At 34.3% G+C, this 23480-nt stretch overlaps 1 protein-coding gene across 2 annotated transcripts; it reads left to right on the forward strand.

Annotated features, from left to right (window-relative positions):
• Positions 1-31: 31 nt before the first annotated feature.
• LOC127840168 (negative elongation factor E-like) lies at positions 32-17796 on the forward strand. Of its 2 annotated transcripts, XR_008030446.1 has the most exons (11): positions 32-185; positions 2050-2122; positions 5835-5890; positions 7014-7166; positions 7729-7813; positions 9416-9481; positions 10355-10460; positions 12206-12260; positions 13331-13442; positions 15794-15941; positions 16349-17796. XR_008030446.1 is itself a non-coding variant. In XM_052368665.1 (10 exons), the coding sequence occupies exons 1-10, from the start codon at positions 105-107 to the stop codon at positions 15874-15876; spliced, it is 870 nt and encodes a 289-aa protein (XP_052224625.1). In that variant the 5' UTR covers positions 32-104; the 3' UTR covers positions 15877-17796. The 2 variants fall into 2 exon arrangements, 1 of the variants encoding a protein (XP_052224625.1); XM_052368665.1 differs by having other exon boundaries at positions 15794-17796.
• Positions 17797-23480: the final 5684 nt, after the last annotated feature.

Raw genomic sequence — 23480 nt, forward strand, 5'->3', positions numbered from 1 at the left:
CTATTTTAGAAATTGGAATTTTTTACGACCATATAGATATAACTGATCCCCACGAATAAAAACAACAACAACCACAACAACAACAATTTTTTCAAAACAAAATAATGGTGATTGTAAATTTGTCATCGGCATTAACAGAAGAAGAGGAATTGTTAAAGTTAAAATATGCGAAGTTAAGAAAAAAGGTAATTTTACATTTTAAACAATTATCTTAGTTCTGGACCTCTCCAAAGGGTTGCTGAGTATTGTCCTGTAGTGTAGGTGCAAAATTTAATGGGTACGACTAAATGCGTATATGACTCGTATCCGCGGATATTACTGAAAAGTTCGGATGTTAACAGATAATGTTTTTTTTAATACGTTCTCCTTTATGTTTTGATATGCAAATCGTTCTATGAACAAAAATGCACACTGTGCGTGTGTAATGTTAAAGTCAAATGAATTTAAAGTGTTTTTCATTGGCATTTCAATTACAGTAACCACTAACCCCCAATTCATATCCGCGAATATGAACGACCGGTCACCAATTCCGAAAGCAAAATCTATACCGAAATTTAATCGGTAAAGCCGATATTTGAACGATTATTGTATAAATTCATATGGTCTATATCTTCCGACAAGTACAGCCTTTATTTCGCAGGATTTGAATAGTGAATGTCTTCATATCCGCAATTTTCAGTCATATCCGCGGATATGAGTCATATACACATTTTAAACGGAGCGAAATTAAATCACCACTGCAATGGCTAGGGATCACTGAAACTGCAAAAACGTATCAACGTTTACCTGTCTGAAGCACAAACTCATGCAAATGTAACCATTCAAGCAAGAAATAATTGCCTTTCATTTTGTTTTCTCTATCCACCATATTGGAAGATTGTTCATATAAACATATTCCCACAGCCTTTGACAATTTTTGCTTTGGCGGCTCTGGGAGTACATATGCATCCCTTCATAAACACAATCGTGGGTCTGCGCACAGTTTTTGTACGCATCACTAAATAGACCTTATTCATTACCAAGTAAGAAAACCGATGAATAAACTTCAAAAACACATAAACTTTACCTGAATGGCAGACTACGGATGTTATCATTTGCAGGCAACCTTAAAGAACACCACGATGTTTCAGCACATTTTTCTTGCAGACATTTTCATTTTAAAATTTCAAACAGTGTAAATATTCCACATCTGTTCGACATTGTTATAGACTTTTGTTACATCAAAAATAACAAGGAGCAAAAGATTGGTGTACTGCGATCTTAGTAAGCTCTCAGAAAGCTCCAATCTGAATGGTCCCAGGTTCCCCATCATGAGGCATGTGAGTGTTTTGTGGGCTGGCCACCAGCACTACAATAAAAACACAAACAAATTAGTTGGAATAATCCAACTCCCAGCTATTGACACATGTTGTTGGAAGTTGCAAGTAGTAACAGCATTTTTCATGTAAAGTCTTACGTCTGAAACCATACTGAAATAAGTAAAATGGCATAAGTAACCACTGACAGATCATAAATATATCATGAATAAGCAAATTGAAACAACTTTCTTGATATGGTACGCTCACAGAATAATGATATTAATTCATGTTTCAAACACGTCAATGGTTTATAAAAATTTATAACGTTTTTGCAAGGGAAAACGCTGAGTACTAGTATTCGGAATTTGAAAATATGCTAATTTATACATCGACTAACCAACCTATGCAAAAGACAAAAAAATCAAACCAGACATGTCATTTTTGTTAGCTCTAAGTCTTTATGAGTTTTTTTCGTATTTTGTATTGTTATGCTTTCCAACTGAACTACAGTCAAAAGGTTTACAGTAGGAGTTTAAAAATTAATGTTCATTAATAATAATATCATTCTTTATAGCCCCATCAAAAGTGTCACAATTATGCTTAGTTTGAATTCGAATGTGATTAATAATGAACAAAGTCCTTGGAAAAAAGTAAATATAATGCATCTTATTTCAATTATAATAGAACCTAGCCAGTATCAAACATTACATGTAATACAGAATGATATTCTTACCAAATTGTTATTTTTCAGCGTAAGCAGCTGCAGGCATTAAAGACTGTCAAACCAGAGCGGGAACCAGAAAAAGTGAAACCAGTTAAGCGCCGTGAGTATTTAGACCACGCATTTCTTTAAAAACATAACTCTGTCAATACTTTTTATTGAAATTATTTATATAAATAAAGAAGGGAAGCAACAGGTTTCAACCAAATTAATCGGTTAACATTTTGCTGTAACTAGTTATTAATCGGTGAACTGTACAACATTTAATGATACTACATTAATGATACTACATTTTTTTCATAGAAAATAAGGTTAGAAATTTATGTAATTGTTGTTAAAATTATAAAACTATACGTATAACATTGTGTGATCACTGTGTATGAACCTCATCCATGTGACATTATCACGTAATATGTTCACTAAATATGCTTATTTCCTGTTGATTAAGATTAATTGTTATTTAAAATGATGTCTGTTTAATGTGTACTTCAATGCATGGTGTTATTTTAGATGAATGTTAACCACGATGAGCTTGACATGCTTAAATCAGAATTAAACTATTCTGTTCTGTTCTGTAAAAGCAAAAATGTCAAGATTTTAACAACACATGGTATTCTTGATAAAATGGTTTCTTATAAAAACCTCATCAAAGTATGCTGGTTTATGTCTCAACTGATTTTTATCGAGTTAAAAATATGTGTTACTAACATCTATACATAAAGCCCCCAGTGTGCAAGTGAAATTTATGAGATTAAAACACAACAATTGTGCCAATTATAGAAACGTACTCCCTGTTTGTAACCTCCAAGGTACTGATTGATTGCTTTATTACTGTGTTGGCACGTTATTTTTTCCCGTTGTCTGTGTCACATGCTGTTCTACCTAGATGCTAGCGTAAGTTGGCAGTATGTCGCGCGCAAAAAGTAAAATCATGGTAAGGTTTTGTACATAAATAACATAATTTAAAAAACTCAGGTTTACCTTTTCCAAAGATTGTAACAGGTGAACTTATTGTTTTGGTACAAAAATGTAGGCTAATCGGTTAACCTCTTGCATCCCCAAAATGAAGTTATGCTTTCCAGGACATTTTAGATTGCAATTGGTTATACCCAAAGGGAAACCTCCTCCCTCTGCAAGTATTTCCAAAGTACTTGAAATAAGATAAAAATAATATAATTTTACATTGCATAAGTACCAGTCATCAAAACTTAAAAGATATTTATAGGTATTTGGTATAGGTATTTGTATAAATAAAACAGAAAAAACAAAAAGATTGTGTTACAAAAGGTAGAAAATACCTTCTTGTATGCTGGACACATAAGCACCAGTCATCATTTTTAGCTCACTTGAGCACTTCGTGCTCATGGTGAGCATTTGTAATCGCTTTTTGTCCGTCGTGCGTTGTGCCTTGTGCTGCGTCAACATTTGCCTTGTTAACTCTCTAGAGGCCACATTTATCGTCCAATCTTCATGAAATTTGGTCAGTAGATTGGTCTCAATGATATCTTGGATGAGTTTGAAAATGTTTGTTTTTGTTTGCTTGAAAAACATGGCTGCCAAGGGGCAGGGCATTTTTAACCAGGTTTTTAACCAGGTTTTCCGAAGGAAAAAACTGGTTATTAGATTGGCGAATGCGGGCGGGCTGGCTGGCGGGCGGGCGGAACAAGCTTGTCCGGGCCATAACTATGTCGTTCATTGTCAGATTTTAAAATCATTTGGCACATTTGTTCACCATCATTAGACGGTGTGTCGCGCAAAATAATTACGTCGATATCTCCAAGGTCAAGGTCACACTTTGAGTTCAAAGGTCAAAAATGGCCATAAATGAGCTTGTCCTGGCCATAACTATGTCATTCATTGTGAGATTTTAAAATCATTTGGCACATTTGTTCACCATCATGGGACGGTGTGTCGCATGAAAGAATCACGTCAATATCTCCAATGTTAAGGTCGCCACGACTAAAATTAGATTAAAAAAAAAAAAAAAATTTACAAAGGGCGTTAATTTTGTTTGTTCATTTCAAAAGTTCAGTTTGAGTTTTCTTCCTTTATCAGATTTTTTTTTCACAATGAAAACCTGGTTTTGTGACAATTTTGTCCCTTGTTCCTTATATGGCTATATATGGCAATAGTAAAATCTTGTTAACACTCTAGAGGCCACATTTATTGTCTGATCTTCATGAAACTTGGTCAGAAGATTCATCCCAAATATCTTGGACGAGTTCCAAAATGATGCTGGTCGGTTGAAAAACATGGCCGCCAGGGGGCAGGGCATTTTTCCTTATATGACTTTAGTTAAACCTTGTTAAAACACTTGAGGCCACATTTATTTTCCAATCTTTATGAAAATTGATGAGAAGATTTGTCCCAATGATATCTTGGATGAGTTCAAAAATGGTAACCTTGCTTGAAAAACATGGCTGCCAAGGGGCGGGGCATTTTTCCTTATATGGCTATATATGGCTATAGTAAAATCTTATTAACACTCTAGAGGCCACATTTATTGTCCAATCTTCATGAAACTTGGTCAGAAGATTCATCAATAATATCTTGGACAAGTTTGAAAATGATGTCGGTTGGTTGCAAAACATGGCCGCCAGGGGCGGGGCATTTTTCCTTATATGGCAATAGTAAAACCTTGTTAACACTCTAGAGGCCACATTTATTGTCCAATCTTGATGAAATATGGTCAGAAGATTTGTCTTAATGATATCTTGGATGAGTTCGAAAATGTTTACGTTTGCTTGAAAAACATGGCCTCCAAAGGACGGGGCATGTTTCCTTATAGGACTATATAAGGCTGTGGTAAAATCTTGTTAACACTCTAGAGGTCACATCTGTAGTCCGATCTTCATGAAACTCATTCAGAAGATTCATCCCAATGATATCTTAGACGAGTTAAAAAATGATGCCGGTTGGTTGAAAAACATGGCCACCACAGGGGCGGGGCTATTGTCCTTATATGGCTTTAGTAAAACCTTGTTAACACTCTAGAGGTCACATTTATTTTCCGATCATCATAAAAATTGGCCAGAAGATTTCTCCTAATGATATCTTGAATGAGTTCAAAAATGGTTTTGGTTGCTTTAAAAACATGACCACCAAGAACCGGGCATTTTTCCTTATATGGCTACATTGTATATATGGCTATAGTAAAATCTTGTTAACACTCCAGAGGCCACATTTATTGTCCAATCTTCATGAAATTTGGTCAGAATATTGGTCTCAATGATATTTTAGATGAGTTAGAAAATAATTATGTTGGCTTGAAAAAATGGCTTCCAAGGGGCAGGGCATTTTTCCTTATATGGCTATAGTAAAATCTTGTTAACACTCTAGAGGCCACATTTACTGTCCGATCTTCATGAAACTTGGTCTGAAGATTCATCCTGATAATATCTTCAACGAGTTCAAAAATGATGCAGGTTGGTTGAAAAACATTACTGCCAGGGGGCGGGGCATTTTTCCTTATATGGCTATAGTAAAACCTTGTTAACACTCTAGAGGCCACATTTATTTTCCGATCTTCGTGAAATCTGGTCAAAAGATTTGTCCCAATAATATCTTGTTATCTCAGGTGAGCAACTTTGGACCTTTCAGGCCCTCTTGTTTTTTTTATATTAATATAAATAAAACATGAAAAAACAGATTGTGTTACAAAAGGTATAAAATACCTTCTTGTAAGCTGGACAGGTAAGACAGGCATTGTTTTCAAGGTTGTTTGGCTAATCAAAATTGTTCCACCAACATGATCTCAATAGAAGAATTCAGTAATAATCATTGCTTAATTAGTTTGTTTATTATTTATGTTGCAGCATCGGAATCAGCAGAAGATGCCAAAGAACAGGCCAAGAAGCTTGTCATGTCAGGGGTGAGTGATTTTCATCTTGTTTGTGGTCACAGTCCAGTGACCTTTGAATAGCTGTCCGGTTAGCGCAGTATTTTGTGCCTGAGCTTTTCACCTAGCTAGGTGATTCAATTTCAATCCCCATTCCAGCAAGCACGTGAGTTTGGTTTGTGTCACCATATTGCACAGGCTGGGTTTCCTTCCACAACTCAAGACCACAGTTGAACGGAAACAGTTGAACAATTAAACATCGAGACAGGCAAAGATAAAATATTTAATAGTTGAACTTTACACTTTGTGGAATTTCCCATGGACAGACATTTCTCAAACTAAGTCTTAAAGCATGATTGCAATGAAAGCCTATTAATGCAACAGGCACTCAGAAATATGTTTCCTGAGAAAAATCCAGTACTTCGGAAATCTCCCTTCTGGTAACTTGACAGCCCTTCCAGTCAGAGGGGAATGCCATGCTCTCTACACCATCGCCACCATCCATATTTTGATTGTATAACCCCTTTGAAGGGGCATTGGTATATATTGTTTTTCACCCGTCAGTCAGTCGTTAGGTAGGTTGGTGGGTCTGTAGGCCATTATGTTTTTGCACAATATCTTGAGAAGGCTTTGACATACAGTCATGCAAATTGGTTACATGGGACAAAAGGAAGATGCCCATTATTTTTGGCGTCAACGGGTCAAATGTCAAGGTCACAGGGATTTATAACCTGATATATTATACTAACAATGACCAGTTTGAGTAACATTACACCCATAATAACAATCTCTTTCAATGATGTTGAAACAATGTGACCTTCATTATGTAAAATTAGACCCTTAATTTAGATATTATTAATTAATATTGTGGTAAATATTGGTTTTGTAATGTTAATTTGTGTTCTTAGGAGGCCTTTCTTGCCCTTCATCATTTTAAATATGTAAATGGCCTGAATAAAGGCCGTATTTCAGTAGAAGAACACTATTTATTCTTATTCATGTTGCATGGTTAAACACATTGTACAAAAGAAGCCCACCTTTGTTCTTTTACAACTTCTTGTTCAGCTTCAAGATGTTTTCTTTGCACCCATCAGAAAGTTTAAGAGCCAAGGGCATGGGGGTTCCAGCTAATCTGAATTGTGTGCTATTGTTTCAGGCCATTAAACTGAGCGACAAAAAGGAGAAACAGGGCTTCAAGCGTTCCCGAAATCTGGAGAAGAAACTGCAGGACCCTGAGAAGACTCCCCAACCTGTTGTGGGATTCCAGCCATTTGCTGCCACCCATGCGGAAGAAGAGAGGGAAGAACGGGTAAATTAATGAGAACATTCTATTGTATTATTGTTGTATTTTAGTTCACCTGAGCACCAAGTGCTTAGGGTGAGCTATTGTCATAACCCTATATTAGAGTTCAAGAATTAAGAGTTCAGAATCTGGGTTATTTGTGTCCAAAAACTAGGTAAGAAATCAAATCGTAGAAAATACTGTTTATCATGCAAGACAAAAGATTTATGACTAAAATCTTAAAATAATTAATTTCCACTTCAGAGGTAAGATTTATGACTTAGTCCTGATGAAACTTTGTCAGACAGTTTATCTTTACAATATGCAGGCCATGTGTCAATCTAAGTCAAGTGGACTCAAAAACTTGATCATCGGGTCAATTCTTTAGCAATAGGTGTGAAATCAGATGAGGGCTAAAGGGCCACCACAGCCCTCTTTTTTGGTGATAACACATGATATCATAGTTGTAAAAGAATGAAATTTAGAATGTTCACACAAAAAACAAGTATTTGTTTTTGCATAGTTCAAAAAAGGAGTAAATTTCTCTTCTTTTAATGTCATCCTATTTTTTTAAATTGCACTTTTTTAGGGTCCTAAACCCAGCCTAGCTCGTGGGCAGAAGTACACAAACTTTGTGCGTGGTGAACGGGAGCATCCTGGTAGACCAGAGAGAGGTAAAACTTCATCGTCGGTTACCCACGACTAATTCATTCCGTTACTCTCCAGCATTAGCTGGAGAGTAACGGAATGAATTAGTCGTGGGTAACCGACGATGCTAATGCTGGAGAGTAACGGAATGAATTAGTCGTGGGTAACCGACGATGCTAATGCTGGAGAGTAACGGAATGAAGTAGTCGTGGGTAACCGACATTGCTATTGCTGGAGAGTAACGGAATGAATTAGTCGTGGGTAACCGACGATGCTAATGCTGGAGAGTAACGGAATGAATTAGTCTTGGGTAACCGACGATGCTAATGCTGGAGAGTAACGGAATGAATTAGTCGTGGGTAACCGACGATGCTAATGCTGGAGAGTAACGGAATGAATTAGTCGTGGGTAACCGACGATGCTAATGCTGGAGAGTAACGGAATGAATTAGTTGTGGGTAACCGACGATGCTAATGCTGGAGAGTAACGGAATGAATTAGTCGTGGGTAACCGACGATGGTAAAACTTATACTGTTAAAACATTTTTGTTCTTCAGCATGAAAGTTTGTAGTTTTTCAAAGTATGACTTTAACAACTAGTTAATATGCGGATTCTCACATTTTTTCTTGTTGCCTAGCATTGAAGCTTTGATAGGAATAAATATTGTCATGTTCTTTCAAATTTATGTTAATATATATGTATACATTATTGGGAAGTGCCTCCAAAAAATGAATTCTTTGCAAAATAGATAAGTGCTTAAAGCAGGTATATACGAATTTTTATATGTGTTTAATTGTAATATATTGATAGAATATGTTACAATTACACAAAATAGACAAGAACAATTATACATTAAAGCCGAATTTCATAAAATGCAGCAAAGACAAATTAGCGGCCCGAGCCGATTGTGACGTACATATTTTCCTACAATAACCAAAGCATTTGTCTTTGTATTAGGATTGGAGTTAGTGTTCGTGTGTCGTATGAATAAATATCGTTGCAGGAATTCAAATAAACCGTTGAACTAAGTTTAGATTCATATCGTACATGTATGATATACATGCTGGCGAATTCGACTGTACAGCCGTTTTCAATTTCAGAATTAAATATCTGGCTTATTTCGCATTTTTTGACACATCTTCTTCTTAACTTTTTTTTCAATTTATATTGAAATATATATATAATATGTTTTTTACACATTTTATATATCATTAATATTTGACAAAATCGTATATACCCGCTTTAAGACATATAGACAGTGGTGCACTTATTCTTTTTTTCAGGATATATTGTAGTTTCTATTCCATACATTTTTGTATAGCTTGCCAACATTTACTTGACACTTATCTTTACACATTAATATATGTAAGACAGGTAAGATGGATAGTGTTTGTATGGGGTTTGTATTATACTATAGAGTTTCATTGGTCAAAGAATATCTCATTAAATGTACTTTTATGGCATCATTAAACTAATAAAACCTGTGCATATGCAGAACCATATACAAAATAAAGAACACAATGGAGGTGGCTTACATGTATTATATTATTTTTAGTTGCAAGCTTTAAAATCTTACTCTTGTAAATTAATTTACTACATAAATACATTTTACCATATACTTCCCCCAGCTGATGACCATGAGGAATGGACTGAACGACGAGATCGACGCCCCAGGGAGCCTTTGCCAGAAAAAGGTACAGATTTTATAAATATGTGTTTCCTGTCCTTCCCTGTTCAAAGAATGGAGTGTGAATTTCATCCAATCTTCAACATACATTATATATGCATAATATCTTGTTCACTATTCTGCTTAGTCATCTTAGGAATTGTTTAGTTCATTGATTTATCTGAAAATAGTCTTTTACTGTTTTATATTTCATGTAATTGAAATAAGTAGATGTTTTCATTAACAAATAAAATGTTGTAAATAAATTACAAATAACATGTTTTTGTAATTTTGTATTTAGCTTACATAGTCCATGACTGTTTTTGTGTCAGTAAATTGATATTATATGCATATTTAACAGGTAGGAAGTATATTTGAGTCAATCTTTTGTGCAGTCTGTTGGGTTGTTCTTTAGACAGTTTTCACAAAATATAATGATACAAATTTGTAAAGCAAACTACCACCTTTCACAAGACATAAATTGAAACTTCAAATATGTCATCACCTTGAACTGTACCTGTAGATGTGAAAGATACTTTTCATCCCCAGTGATACATTCCTGAGTCATTACCCTTGAACATGGCTGACACACTGAGTCATTACCCTTGAACATGGCTGACACACTGAGTCATTACCCTTGACCATGGCTGACACACTGAGTCATTACCCTTGAACATGGCTGACACACTGAGCCATTACCCTTGAACATGGCTGACACACTGAGTCATTACCCTTGAACATGGCTGACACACTGAGTCATTACCCTTGAACATGGCTGACACACTGAGTCATTACCCTTGAACATGGCTGACAAATCCTTGCATGGGTATTTGTCACTTTTGTTGCAAAGCCTTAGTTTAAGAATATTGTGCCCCTTATAATTATTATTATCACTTTTCAGGCCACACAGTCCATGTGAAAGGTCTAGGCATAGGGGAGGAAATGCTGAGGAAGACATTCTCAAATTTTGGCAACATTGTCAACATCACCATGGAAAAAGAACGCAAGTAAGCTACATGCATTATGCTTAATTGGAATATCATAAGTGCTGTACAACTTATTTTATTTCAGTAAGTTTGTGGAAAAATAAAAATGTTTTTACTTACATTGGTTGTCAGCAAATGGCATATTTGCATCACTGCTTTATGAAGGCTGTCCCAGAATATGGTTGACAGAGTACATAGGTCTGTTACTGGGCGCATATATGTTACAAAACTTAGATGCATTTAATAAGCTTTTTTTTCGTACTTGGAGTATAAATATTGTATTTGTTAAGAAGTACTAGGGAATTAGTCAATACTGGTATGTTGGACCCGGCATGTTAACAATATTTCATAAATTGCAGTTTAGTTGAAATGATATGATGGTTAATACTGCAAGTTATTGAAACTGCCAAACATTAATATGAAATACAGTGACGTTATGTTAAGTGATGTAATTTTTAATAAGCACTTTGCTGGAAAACGAGTCGATACACATCACAAGGGTTTTGTCGTGAAACATTTTTTTTTATTAACCAGTGTAAATGGAACCTGTACAAGTGGCAATTAAAATTAACAGACTTATAGACTGACAAACAGATACTAAACTATTTAACACCAACAATTAATGGCATCATTGTGAGCATTAAGTAAGTGTAAGTGTAGTATTTAATTGGTAAATTGCTACTGCTGTGGGGCTGGGCAATTGGATGATGCATTTCTTTTGCATTTTCTGCATTTTGTAATTACTTCAGTAGAAAAAATGGCTGTCAAACCACCAGACATATATTCATCACAATGTTATTGTAAAAGTATAGTTATGAAATATGATTGTAACCTTTGAAGTGTGCAATGACATTGACATGCACTGGATGGTGTTTCATGAACTCATAAAAATTTATAACTTGTACTGTTATAATTGGAAACTTATTTTGAAATCTTGAACCCAATCTACTAATAAATTGTCTACTCATTTTATCTTTCTCGTTTCTAATATATACATGTAGACCTTAATCTGTAGCTATTGTCTTTGATATTCTGGGCCAGCCCTAGGCCCCTCGTATTTAATGATTTTGCAAGAATTTTTTTTATTTGTTGTTTTTTGTGTAGGAAATTCATACTTCATGATTTTGGATTAACATTAAAGGGGCCTTTTCACAGATTTTGGCATGTTTTGAAGTTTGTCATTAAATGCTTTATATTGATAAATGTAAACATTGGATATAAAAAGCTCCAGTAAAAAATCAAGAATAAAATTTTAAAAAATAGAAAAAAGGTAATCCACAGCAGGACTCGAACCACTGAACCCTGGAGTCCTGGAATAAAAGTCTGGGCATTAGACCACTCGGTCATTCTTCCTTACACAACGAAAGAATAATTTTATACTTCATATAAGCGATCCTCATTGTTTTACAAAATCTAATGACAACAACAGAACTCTCAACATTATTCAATTGTTTCGCGTTGCAACGCTTTATAATTTTTAGGTTTTTAAATGGTCAAAAGATACATATAAAGGCTATTTTAGAGCATGGTAAATGTTCAGTATTACTGTTTCCTCATTAATATCATAACTTAAACGAAAATTTGCGAAACTGAAACAACTTTTTTCAAATTTGTCAATTTACCAAAGCGTGAAAAGGCATCTTTAAATAGTGTTGTTGTTTTTTTATTTCTGGAAAAAAGTGTTTTAACATTAAGCGTAAGAAATATAGAGTATATTCATACGTCAAATGATGCTCATATACAATACAATTTTCTGTTTATTTCAGTACTGGTTTTATCACATTTGAAAGCATGGACTCTGCAGACGCTGCCATTCAAGAGGTAACATAAATGATTCTACAATTTTACAATTGAAATTAATGTGCTTTTTCATGCTTTTTATAAGATTGCCCATTTGTGATTGTTTTTTCCATGCAAGTTAAAATAAACATGTAACACTGACATAATATATAATGAAAACTCCTTAATGTTTTGCTTTGACATTTCCAAGTTGGTAAATCCAACTTTCATAATTATCTATGTGTTTGTTAATTATAAGTATTTACCTGTTTATTGTAAGCTTTAAGTCAATTTAAGTCTAGCAGATGGTAACAATAATTTCTCCCATGCTTGTTTCCAGAATTAAATTCCTCCAATATATTCATTATGCAGCCATTATAATGCTTTGAGTCACCTATGGTTATATATTGTCATGATGTTAATTTTTGGGGAAAGAATGAAGCGTATTGATTTTGAGGTCAACATATCAAAGGTCATGGTGAAAAGAGTGTATCAAAGTTAATTTATTTCTGCATGATAAACTGAGAAACATTGACCTAAGATCATGTAAATTGGTATAGTGGTTACTTCTGAGAAATGCAAGACATCCATTGATTTGGTTGGCACCAGGTGAAAGGTCAAGGTCAGAGGATTTTGTTGCAAGGAATTTGTTCCCGAACTATTTGTGGTCAAATGGGAGGATGAAGAGGTCGCAGATTGATGCTTTAGGATGCCAGGTCAAAGGTCAAGGTCACAACAATTTGTATCAAGATCATCATATTAATTGGTAAACTGGTTTCTTAGGAGGAAATTAAAGCCTTTTGATTTTTAGGTCAATAGTTAAAATGTGAAGGTAACACATGCATGGAACAGTTAATTAGTTTCCATGCGATATCTTCAACCTTGTTCAACCTACGATAATAGGTGTAGCGGTAAAGGTAATCAGGTAAGCGTCATAGGGGCTTGTATCATGAAATTGTTGTTCAAATGATATCTTGAGAATTCTTATGATCATATAAATTAGTATGTTGGTTAGTCTAAATGTTGGATGATTTTTAAATAAAAATATCTAGAGAAAAGGTCTTTGCTGCAAGGCGTGGGGTTATATGTCTCATAACAATCTCTTATAACAGGGTGACGGTGCCGTGGTAGAGGGTGTACAGCTGAAGGTGTCAATGGCTCGCAGGCAACCGTCCTTCGAGGTGGCCAACACCGAACAGTCCACTGGGTCTTGGTCAACCATTGGTAAATATACAATTAATTAGGCATCTATAGGCAAATATACTTACTTTTCCTTAATTCTTCCATGGATGTTGCCACATGTATTTAGGTGAGCTTAAAGTTTTGAGTTTGACTGTTTGAATATAGCTTATTATACACTTTAAGATGTTATTTCGTCCATATGCACACTTTGGATATATGTTAAAACATACAATAAACTCAATGTATTAACATATGTTTAATGTCAGATTATGTAATCATGTGGTCATGTGGTCATAGATATGTACTTATATTGTAGCTGTATATTTTACATGATTTTGCTTTTTGTCAGTTGTTCAATATGAAAATGATGTAAACTTAAGAAATTTCATTTTATATACATGTATGTATTACATAAATGCTTGCTTGTATTGTAAAGGTCCATGTTTTATCAACTCATCATTAACAACAAGCTAAATGTGAGCTTCTGTGATCACCTTTTTTGCCCATTGTGTATTGTCTGTGCATAGTGTGTCAGCAACATTTACCTTGTGAACATTCTAGAGGTCACATTTATTGCCCAATATTCTTGAAACTTTGCCAGAAAATTATCCCAATCATATCTTTTGCATGTTCAAAACTGGGTCACATGGAATCAAAAACTAGATCACAAGGTCTACTTGAAGACAAAGCTTGTGGACAATCTAGAAGACACATTGTTTGCACAATCATCATGAAACTTACTCAGAACCTTTGTCCCAATTATACTAGTGTTTTAAAGTGGTGTTGGTACATTAAAAAATGGCGGCCAATGGGCGTTGCAGTTTAGCATATATGGCTATAGTGAAACGTTAGGAACACTCAATTGGTCACATTTATTGCCCAATCTGCCTGAAACTTTCTCAGAATATATCTTCCAATTTTATCTCAGCCAAGTACAAAATTTAAAGATATGGCAAATAGGTGGCGAGTTAGTTTTCCTAATATGGCTAAAGTGAAACCATATGAACACTGTAGAAGTACTTTTTTCTGTAATTATCATAAAAAAATCTGAGATCATTTGATCTAATTATATCTCAGGTTAGTTCAAAAATAGTTATAGTTCATTGAAAAAAAAACATGGCTGCCACGTGGCAGAGCAGGTTTCCTTATATGGCTATAAAACGATGTGAATATTCTTGATGTCACATGTATTGCCCAATCCTTATTACACTCGCTTAAAAGTAAGGACATTTTTTTCAAATGATATTTTGACTGAGCTTAAAACTGGGCAACATGGGGTCAAAATCTTGGTCACTGAGTCAAATTAAGAAAAGCTTAAGCACACTTTTTTCACACAAGGTCAAATTAAAAAAAGCGTGTTACACTGAAGGCCACAGTAATTGCCAAATTTTTAGCAAACATGACCACTACATTTTAACTCATTGTAACTAAGGCAATTTCGGATCCAGGTCACGAGGGATCAAAAACCATGTCACTTGGTAAAATTGAAGAAAAAACACTTATGAAAAACTCTAGAAGGTTTCTGGAATTTTGTTCAGCCTTTTTTTCTGATATCCTGTCGTAGTTTTGAAATGGTTCTCAAAAGATCACAAAAGCTGATCAAAATATTTTAGTTCCTACGGGTCTCAGGAGTACTTTTCAGGGCTTTTGGTCCTCTGATAGGGATATAAAAGCTGGTTACAGTAGCGTCTGTAAAGAAGACTGAGTCGGAACAGTTAGAGGTGTTATACATGGAGAATAACAGGTTACTGCCTGATCTTTTTGTAATTTATCAGGCAAGGCTTAGAATTATATAACGGCAAAGCTTGCCGAGCCGTTCTTTCATTCGTGCCAAGCCTGATATATTACAAAAAGATCATGCAGTAACCTGTTTTTCTGTTTATCATACCTCTACGTCCCCGATTCTAAAGATATAATGAAAAAATCACTAAAAAGCTGCAGTTTTAGCGGGAAAGAATATGACTTTTGTCATTTGACGTGTTAATAATGACGTCTTGAGCATACACGCTTAATGTTTGTAAAAAATGTTTTATGCTGTTTGTGTTGCATTTTGTGTTAAAAATATATTACATCTTGGTATCAAATTGTTTGTTTTGTTATATCTGATTCAAATATACTAAAAATGAGTACTTTATAGTTGATTCCGAGTAATATGACCATTATCCACACGTGACTGATATAAGAACTTCCTGTTGACCTTGATATAAAAAAAAATATCAGGCAACGTTATATCAGGCAGATATCAATGCGGTGGTATGATAAAAGGATATATGGTAGTATATGATGAAAAGTAAAAGCTTGTGTGATACATGACAAGACCAAAACACAATAGCATTAATACATAATCCAATTTTGTGTTAAAATGTTTAAACATGAATGTTTTTTCTTTTCAGCTGCCAGTACTTCACAGAAAGGGACATTCAAAGACAAACGGGATGTTGTAGCTTATGATGAGGACAATATGTTCTCAGAATGACCTAACCATGGTCATTCCTGGAAGAACATGCAATTTACGAGAGTGGCGCTAAAATATACCTACTGGTATATTACATTTTCTCAAAATTGTGTGCGTTGATTCACATTGTTATAAACACAGTGCATGGCTATAGATTTGAGTTTTACTGGCTATGTGAAGTTTTGAATGATGGTGTGGAAGTGAAAAAACAATCTTAGTCTATTCTTTTCTCACACATGTTTAAGGGCCTATCCTTTATTATTTGACTCCAAAATATATATTCACATGAAATGGTCCAACTTTTGTGATAATTATATTGTTACGTTGCTGTTATTGAAACTGAGCACTATGATATTGGTCAGTCAACTTAACAAGTTATCATTAACAATGTGGAATACCCAATGCCTTCACATGCAGAGATTAAGCTTATTATTGTTGTTTAATGAACAACAAATTATGAGGCATGACTAATGAAACACATCACTTATTTCAGATCATCATTATAACGTTTCAGCATAAAAGGACAACAACTAACCACTGGATGATGGTTAAAAGGTAGATTGAGATTGTATGCGTTTGCTGCAATCAAAATATGTGTATAATATGTATATATGAAAGTGACACATAGAGAATAATAGGTTAGTGTTGATTATAGATCAGGTTTATCATGCGAGGCTTAGAAAACAAAAAGCACGAGCCTTGGCGAGTGCTTTTTCGTTTTCGTGCCGAGCATGATAAACCCGATCTATAATCAACACTAACCTATTATTCTATTTATCCCACTTTTTATTCAGTAAACTTTTTTTATTTAAACAAAATAAGTTTTCATGAGTGTTTGTCGTACTTTGATAATGACTGTAGTGTAACCAAGGTCAGTGTATTACTCCGCGTTCCAAAAATAACCGCTGATCAAATAATCATTTTTTTTAATCAGAATATCGTTCTGTAACAAAGTGTCGAGCGTTATTAATTACAATTTTAATCATATTGAATTGCAAATCTTTAAGTTTTATGATATCAATATGACATTAAGTTGTTATATACAAGGAACTACATTTGTTTACAACGTAGCCTAACACCACACACAATTCACTTTCGATATCAAACTATCGAGTCGATCACGAGGTGCACAATATTTGCTTCTTTGTTATAATATGTGGTTATTCGTGACGAAATAACAAAGATTACTTGGATTTAAGCTAATTATATACATTAACATTTTGAATGTTGAAAGTGGCACCAAAGAATTGTGAGGCAAAGTTGTTCGAACTAGAGAAAGACATTTGCTGATGAAGTGACTGGGTGGGGCGAACATCAAGATCAACTTGTTTGACGGTAGACAGTGGTTGTCTAAGCTGCATTTCGGCCATAGTTTCGGTGCATGAAGGTGAACAAGAGGAATCTGTTCGATTGTTACATTTACTGGATTGAGCAAGAGTGATCACTTTTGCTGCTGTTTAACAGATATGTTGGAATAATTGGTTATGGACTGGGCATTTTTGTGCCCTGTTATGGCCATGGTTTCAGTGGGTGGAATGTTTGCATTTCGAAGTTTTTGGACCAGTAATTTGCGAACTGAGTGGTTCGTTATTCTCTTGTGCCTGAGAAAGCCGGCGTCTTTTGCCATGGCCCATGGCCTTCAGCATCTGACCTAACTTGTTGACACCCAATTGTTGACGCAAAAATCACCGGGATGCAGTGTCATTTGTGCGTATTGCCAGGTAGAAAAGATGCTTTGAAGAAAAATCAAATGGACGCATATCCGAGTACAGCTTGTAAATGAACACAGGATTTCTTGGTCCAGACGATTGTTTTCTGCGGTCAAAGGGGAGCAACTCGAACTGACTTCTTCAAAGGGGAGCAACAACAACAGAACCTATTTGCATAGTGTTAAATTTACCTAATACTAGGTTTTAATGACAATAAATGACAAAAAAACTCGTTTTTTGCTACTTTCCTTTGTTTTAAGGTCATTAAGATTGACAAACATTTGAGATTGTTTTTATTATTGATGCACTTGGCAAATACAGGTGACGAGGTGCGTGGGAAAAAGTAGTCCCGGTTCGGCAGTTGATGACGTCATTTCGTGCCATTGATTATAGCCTTGCCGTTGATTATAGATGAAATTTAATCAACGGGGCTTTAATCAACCGATTTCGCTGTAAAAGTGGGATAAAACATGATATTGATCTACTCTACTGCAATAAAGTTTCTTCCTGTAAAAACTAAACATGTGTAGCTTACTTTAGCTCAATGTGCTCATAGTATGCTTTTGTGGTCACATTTTGTCCGTCTTGCGTCGTCAACATTAAACAGTAGAGGCCACATCTCAGCCGAGTGGAAAATGAAAAACTTGAGCACCAGTTAGGCGTGGCAGTTTTTCTTGTTTGCAGCTACAATAAAGCATATAGTATCTCTGCAAAGTTTGAAACTTCTTGCTTACTAGAGGTCAAAAACTAGGTCATTAGTTTAAATTAAAAAACAATCCGTGTGAACATTTAAGAGGCCGCATTTATTAATCAATCTCCATGAAACTTGGTAGAAAAATTAGTCCCTTGATATTTCAAACTGGTCATTGTGAACATTTAAGAGGCCACATTTATTAACCAATCTTCAGAAAGTTAGACCAATGAAATTTCTTACAAGTCTAAATTGGGTCAAGTAGGGTCAGAAACTATTGAATAATGTATGGGCCACATTTATTGCAAAACTTGGTAAGAACTTTTTTCCCAAAGAGGATTTTGCAGATTTTGAAACCAGATCATATGAAATGAAAAACTAGAACACAATGTAAAATTAAAGAAAAAGCTTGTAAAACACAAGTGGAATATTTATTGTCCAAGCTTCATTAAGTTTGTTCAGAACATGTTTCAAAAAGGTATCGGAACTAAAATTGGGTCACTTTATGTTATAAACTAAGTTACTAGCCTAGTTGGTTAAATAAAAGAAAATGCAGAAACACTCTGGATGCCACAATTAGGGTCAAATCTTGGCAGACCACTTCATCATAACATTAATCCCAAAGATAAATTGGTAATGTGGTGTCCATTACTATATAACTCAGTGAAATGAAATTAAAGGTTTGTGGACGCTCTTTATTCATAATTTGTTGCGTAATCTGCATGGAACTTGGTCTAAATATTTCAGATTTCTCCGCCGAGTGAGATATGATTCCAGTCCATTTAAAATCATGGACGCCATTGAATGGGCAGTTTTTTTTGTTTTTTGTAAAACCATTTGGTCAAATAATAAGTCACTAAGTAAAATTAACACACACACAACTTTTAAACACTATAGAGGCCACATTTATTGCCCATTCTTCATGAAACTTCTTCTCAGATAAACTGTCCCTATGATATATCTGCCTAGTTCAAAACTGGGTCACATGGGGTAAAAAACTATTTCAAAAGGTCAAATTAAACAAAGAGCTTATGCATACTGTAGAGGCCATATTGCCCAATTTCCATGAAACCTGATGAGAACATTTGTCTAAATGATAGCTGCCATTTCGAAACTTAGTCATGATGGGTTACAAACTGTGACACTATATTTAATTTGAAGACAATGCTTGTGAACACTCTAAATGCCACATTTCTCCTCCTTTCTAATCATGAACCTTGCTATGAATATTTAAAACAAATGTGCTGATTTTGAAAATCAAGGCAGTTTGTTGAAGGAAGGCTGCTTTGTTGTTCGGACAGTTTTCCTTATAAGTATAATGTTGATTAAGGGGCCTTTTCACAGATTTTGGCATGTTTTGAAGTTTGGCATTAAATGCTTTATTATGCCCCCCATTCGAAGAAGAGGGGGTATATTGTTTTGCACATGTCGGTCGGACGGACGGACGGACAGACGATTCAGTCTTATACAAAAGAACATCGTTTTCATACTTACATGTACATTATTTTCTGTCAGGTCAATAGGATAAACAACATAACATTACATTAAATAAAATAGTCATCTAGGAATACAACTACAATTAAACACAATCAATGGCAAGAACACATAGGTTCTGCCAAGGCGGTATGCATTTTATTTAACAGTATTATTAAGAATCGTATTAAGAAAAGCTTATTTGATACATGCATACATACATACATACATTATAAATTACTGTTTTGCACATGAAACTAATAATTTTTAAATTTATAAACAGATGGGTTGTTATCAAATATATGGTTAATATATCTTTTCTTAGATCAGTATAGCAGCGACATATACATATCAAATGGTATTCGTCTTCTAAATCAAGGTCATTACAACATAAACAATAACGCTCGTTTCGAGGTATGTTATTCGGAGCTTATCTGCCAGTGTAGATTCTCAACAGGTGTGAAGACACGCTTAATCTTACAAAATGATAAGCGCAGACGTCTAGGAAAAAATCTTAATATTCTTCAAATACATAAGAGGTTTTGAAAACTTTATACATATTAATACAGAACTGATATTCATTTTACCATGCCACTCCTGTTTACAGTTATCAATAAGTCTACATTTGAACTTAAAATAAAAATAAAACTTCAAACTTGCACAACGTTTGGATTTTCAAAAACAAACCAAATCCAAAATTATTTCACATGTTCTTAACATTTTAGACCCAATATGTATAACCTTTATTACAATCATTTAAAGCTTGTGTGTAAACAATTTGCATTATGATATTTTCATAGTTAATTATTTTAAACCAATATTTGATAATTGTAACGAACCTGTTTACATACTATGACTATGTACTTGATTCTCCATAAACAGCTACATTACATTTATTTATTTTCACGTGTAACAATCGTTTACAACATTTTAAATATATGCGTTCAATATCATCTGAGTTTGTGAATCCCCAAACTTATTAAGCATGATTTAATATAGAACTCACAGAAGAGTCGAACAACAGATACAATATTTTTATTTTATGTCAAAATTGTTGCATTTACACAATAGTGTATTCATTACCTTCAGGGCCTTACCAACCAAATGTTCTTGTTTAAATTAAACCGTAGAATTCAAAACCGTTCATAAAAATTTATCAACCACTTCAATATCATTACCATGGTATGCACAATTTACTTTTTCTTTTAATCCTCCCCTCTTCTGTAACACCATAATCTTTGTTTTGTCGTGTTAACATTAAGCCCACAAGAGTTGCAGTATACAAAATAATAAAATCTATCTTAATGTGACTGGACTTCATCAGGTGACTTGCCTTTAATAGCCATTTCATCAGCAAATAATAGTAAAGTCAACACACTATCATCCAGAGTTATGTTGTCTAGTAGGCAACGTTCAAGGTCCTCAACAAATAAAAGAATCAAAATCGGCGACATTACCTCCCCTTGCCTCAGCCCATTCGCATAACTAAAATAATCTGAATAAGTTGAATATGATTTAACAGGTGACTTAACATTTGCGTACATATCCCTTACTATTCTAAGCAATTTACCTTGTATACCTGACGTTAACATTTTCAAATATAGTGCAATGCGGTATCTACTTTCGAAACATTTAAATATATCGATACATATAACATACACACGTTTATTTGTATTTAAACGTTTAAACGTTTAAATTTAAATAATTTAATAGAATCAAGACATATATATGAAAAGCATAAATAGTTGAATAACCTTTCCTTATTCCGACCTGCGTTTCCGAAATAATAGTGATTTCATTGCAAAACGTTTGAATGTGTTTAAAGCGGGTATATACGATCTTGTCAAATATTTATTGATTAATATAAAATGTGTAAAAAACTTATTATACATATATTGCAATATAAACTAAAATAAAAGTTAAGAAGAACATGTGTCGAAAAATGCTAAATAAGCCAGATATTTAATTCTGAAATCGAAAAAGGCTGTACAGCCGAATTCACCAGCATGTTTATCATGCATGTACGATGTGAATCTAAATTTAGTTTAACGGTCCATTTGAAATTCCTGCAGCGATATCGATTCATACGACACATGAACACTTACTAAAAAGACGAATGCATCGGTTATTGTAGGAAAATAATTACGAATTATCTTCGTCACAATCGGCTCGGGGCGCTAATTTGTATTTGCTGTATTTTATAAAATTCGCCTTAAATGTATCATTTTTCTTGCATATTGTGTGTTATTATAACATATTTGTATCAATATTTTACAATTCAGCACATATAAAAATCGTATATACCCGCTTTAAATTCGTAGTAAATAATTTGGATAAGCAACTAACTAAAGTTATCCTTTCTAAAATTATTAACATCACTAACAGCACCTTATTATGCAACTGGATTATGACCACTTCTGTCCACTTATCGGAGAAGAATGCCGATACAAAAATACCGTTAAACACATCTCACAAACGGGTTGATGAGGCATCGCTGCTTTAAATAAAATATTCGTTCAAAATGCAAACACTTCCGGATGACTTATTTCCTTTTAAATGTTTTAGTGCACATTTAACTTCTCCGACAATTATAGGTACGTTGAGTTCTGGAAATGAAGTTAAAGTTAAATTCATTATTTAAATAGAAATATAAATCTTCTGCTTCAGTAGTACGAATATAGTAGTACTAGAAGTAAAAGTAGTAGTAGTAGTAGCAGTAGAAGTATTAGAAGTAGAAGTAGTATTAGTAGAAGTAGTAAAAGTATTAGTTGTAGTTGTCGTAGTAGTAGTAGTAGTAGTAGTAGTAATAGTAGACGTAGTAGTAGAAGTAGTAGTAATAGTAGAAGTAGCAATAATACTAGTATTGTAGTAGAAGTAGTAGTAGTAGTAGTAGTAGTAGTAGTAGAAGTGGTGGTGGTGGTGGTAGTGGTGGTGGTTCTGGTGGTAGTACTGGTGGTGGTACTTGTGGCGGTACTGGTGGTCGTACTGGTGGTGGCACTGGGGATGGTACTAGAGGTGGTACTGGTGGTGGTACTGGTTGTGGTACTGGTGGTGGTTGTGGTGGTGTTGGTAGTGGTGATGGTGGTGATGGTGGTGGTGGTGTTGGTGGTGGTGGTAGTAGTAGTAATAATAGAAGTAGTAGCAGTTGCAGGAGGTTTTTATAATATATTAAGTGTACTGACTTTTGCTACGATGCAGTCAATTACAAATAAAATATGATATTTTCTTCTTTTGGAAAAAATATAGAAGGAAGATTAAAACACAACCAATGCCTATATATATATAATAATATTTGCTTTCGGAAAGTAGATTCAGATTCCATGCGGGATCTGAACATTTTTATCATTTTAAAAACTTAAGATGGCGTGCCAAATAACCGCTTCATATGTCTTGTAACTACACTTATGCAAGCCGATGTAATAATTCGCTCAAAGAATACAATACAATGTTCCCTTCCCCGTAAATTATATTTCAATCGTGTAAAGTGCAAGCCCAGAAGAAAAGTTGTTGGCTTAAGCTTACATCCAAATGCTATTATAAAGTTTAAATAGAGGTGAACATATTGCAGTTAAGAATAATAAATTTCAAAATCTAAATACCTTCTTTTTCACTTTATTATAGTTTGGTTTTTGATTAATTAAAACTCGTATAATGTAAAATAAAACAAAATATGCGTCCAAAGGACACGGACGCCCCCAACTGTAACTTTGTAACTACATAAAAGCATGACTATGTAAATGTTTTTGAGATAT

This window comes from Dreissena polymorpha, chromosome 7, assembly GCF_020536995.1.
Source record: "Dreissena polymorpha isolate Duluth1 chromosome 7, UMN_Dpol_1.0, whole genome shotgun sequence".
Taxonomy (NCBI): domain Eukaryota; kingdom Metazoa; phylum Mollusca; class Bivalvia; order Myida; family Dreissenidae; genus Dreissena; species Dreissena polymorpha.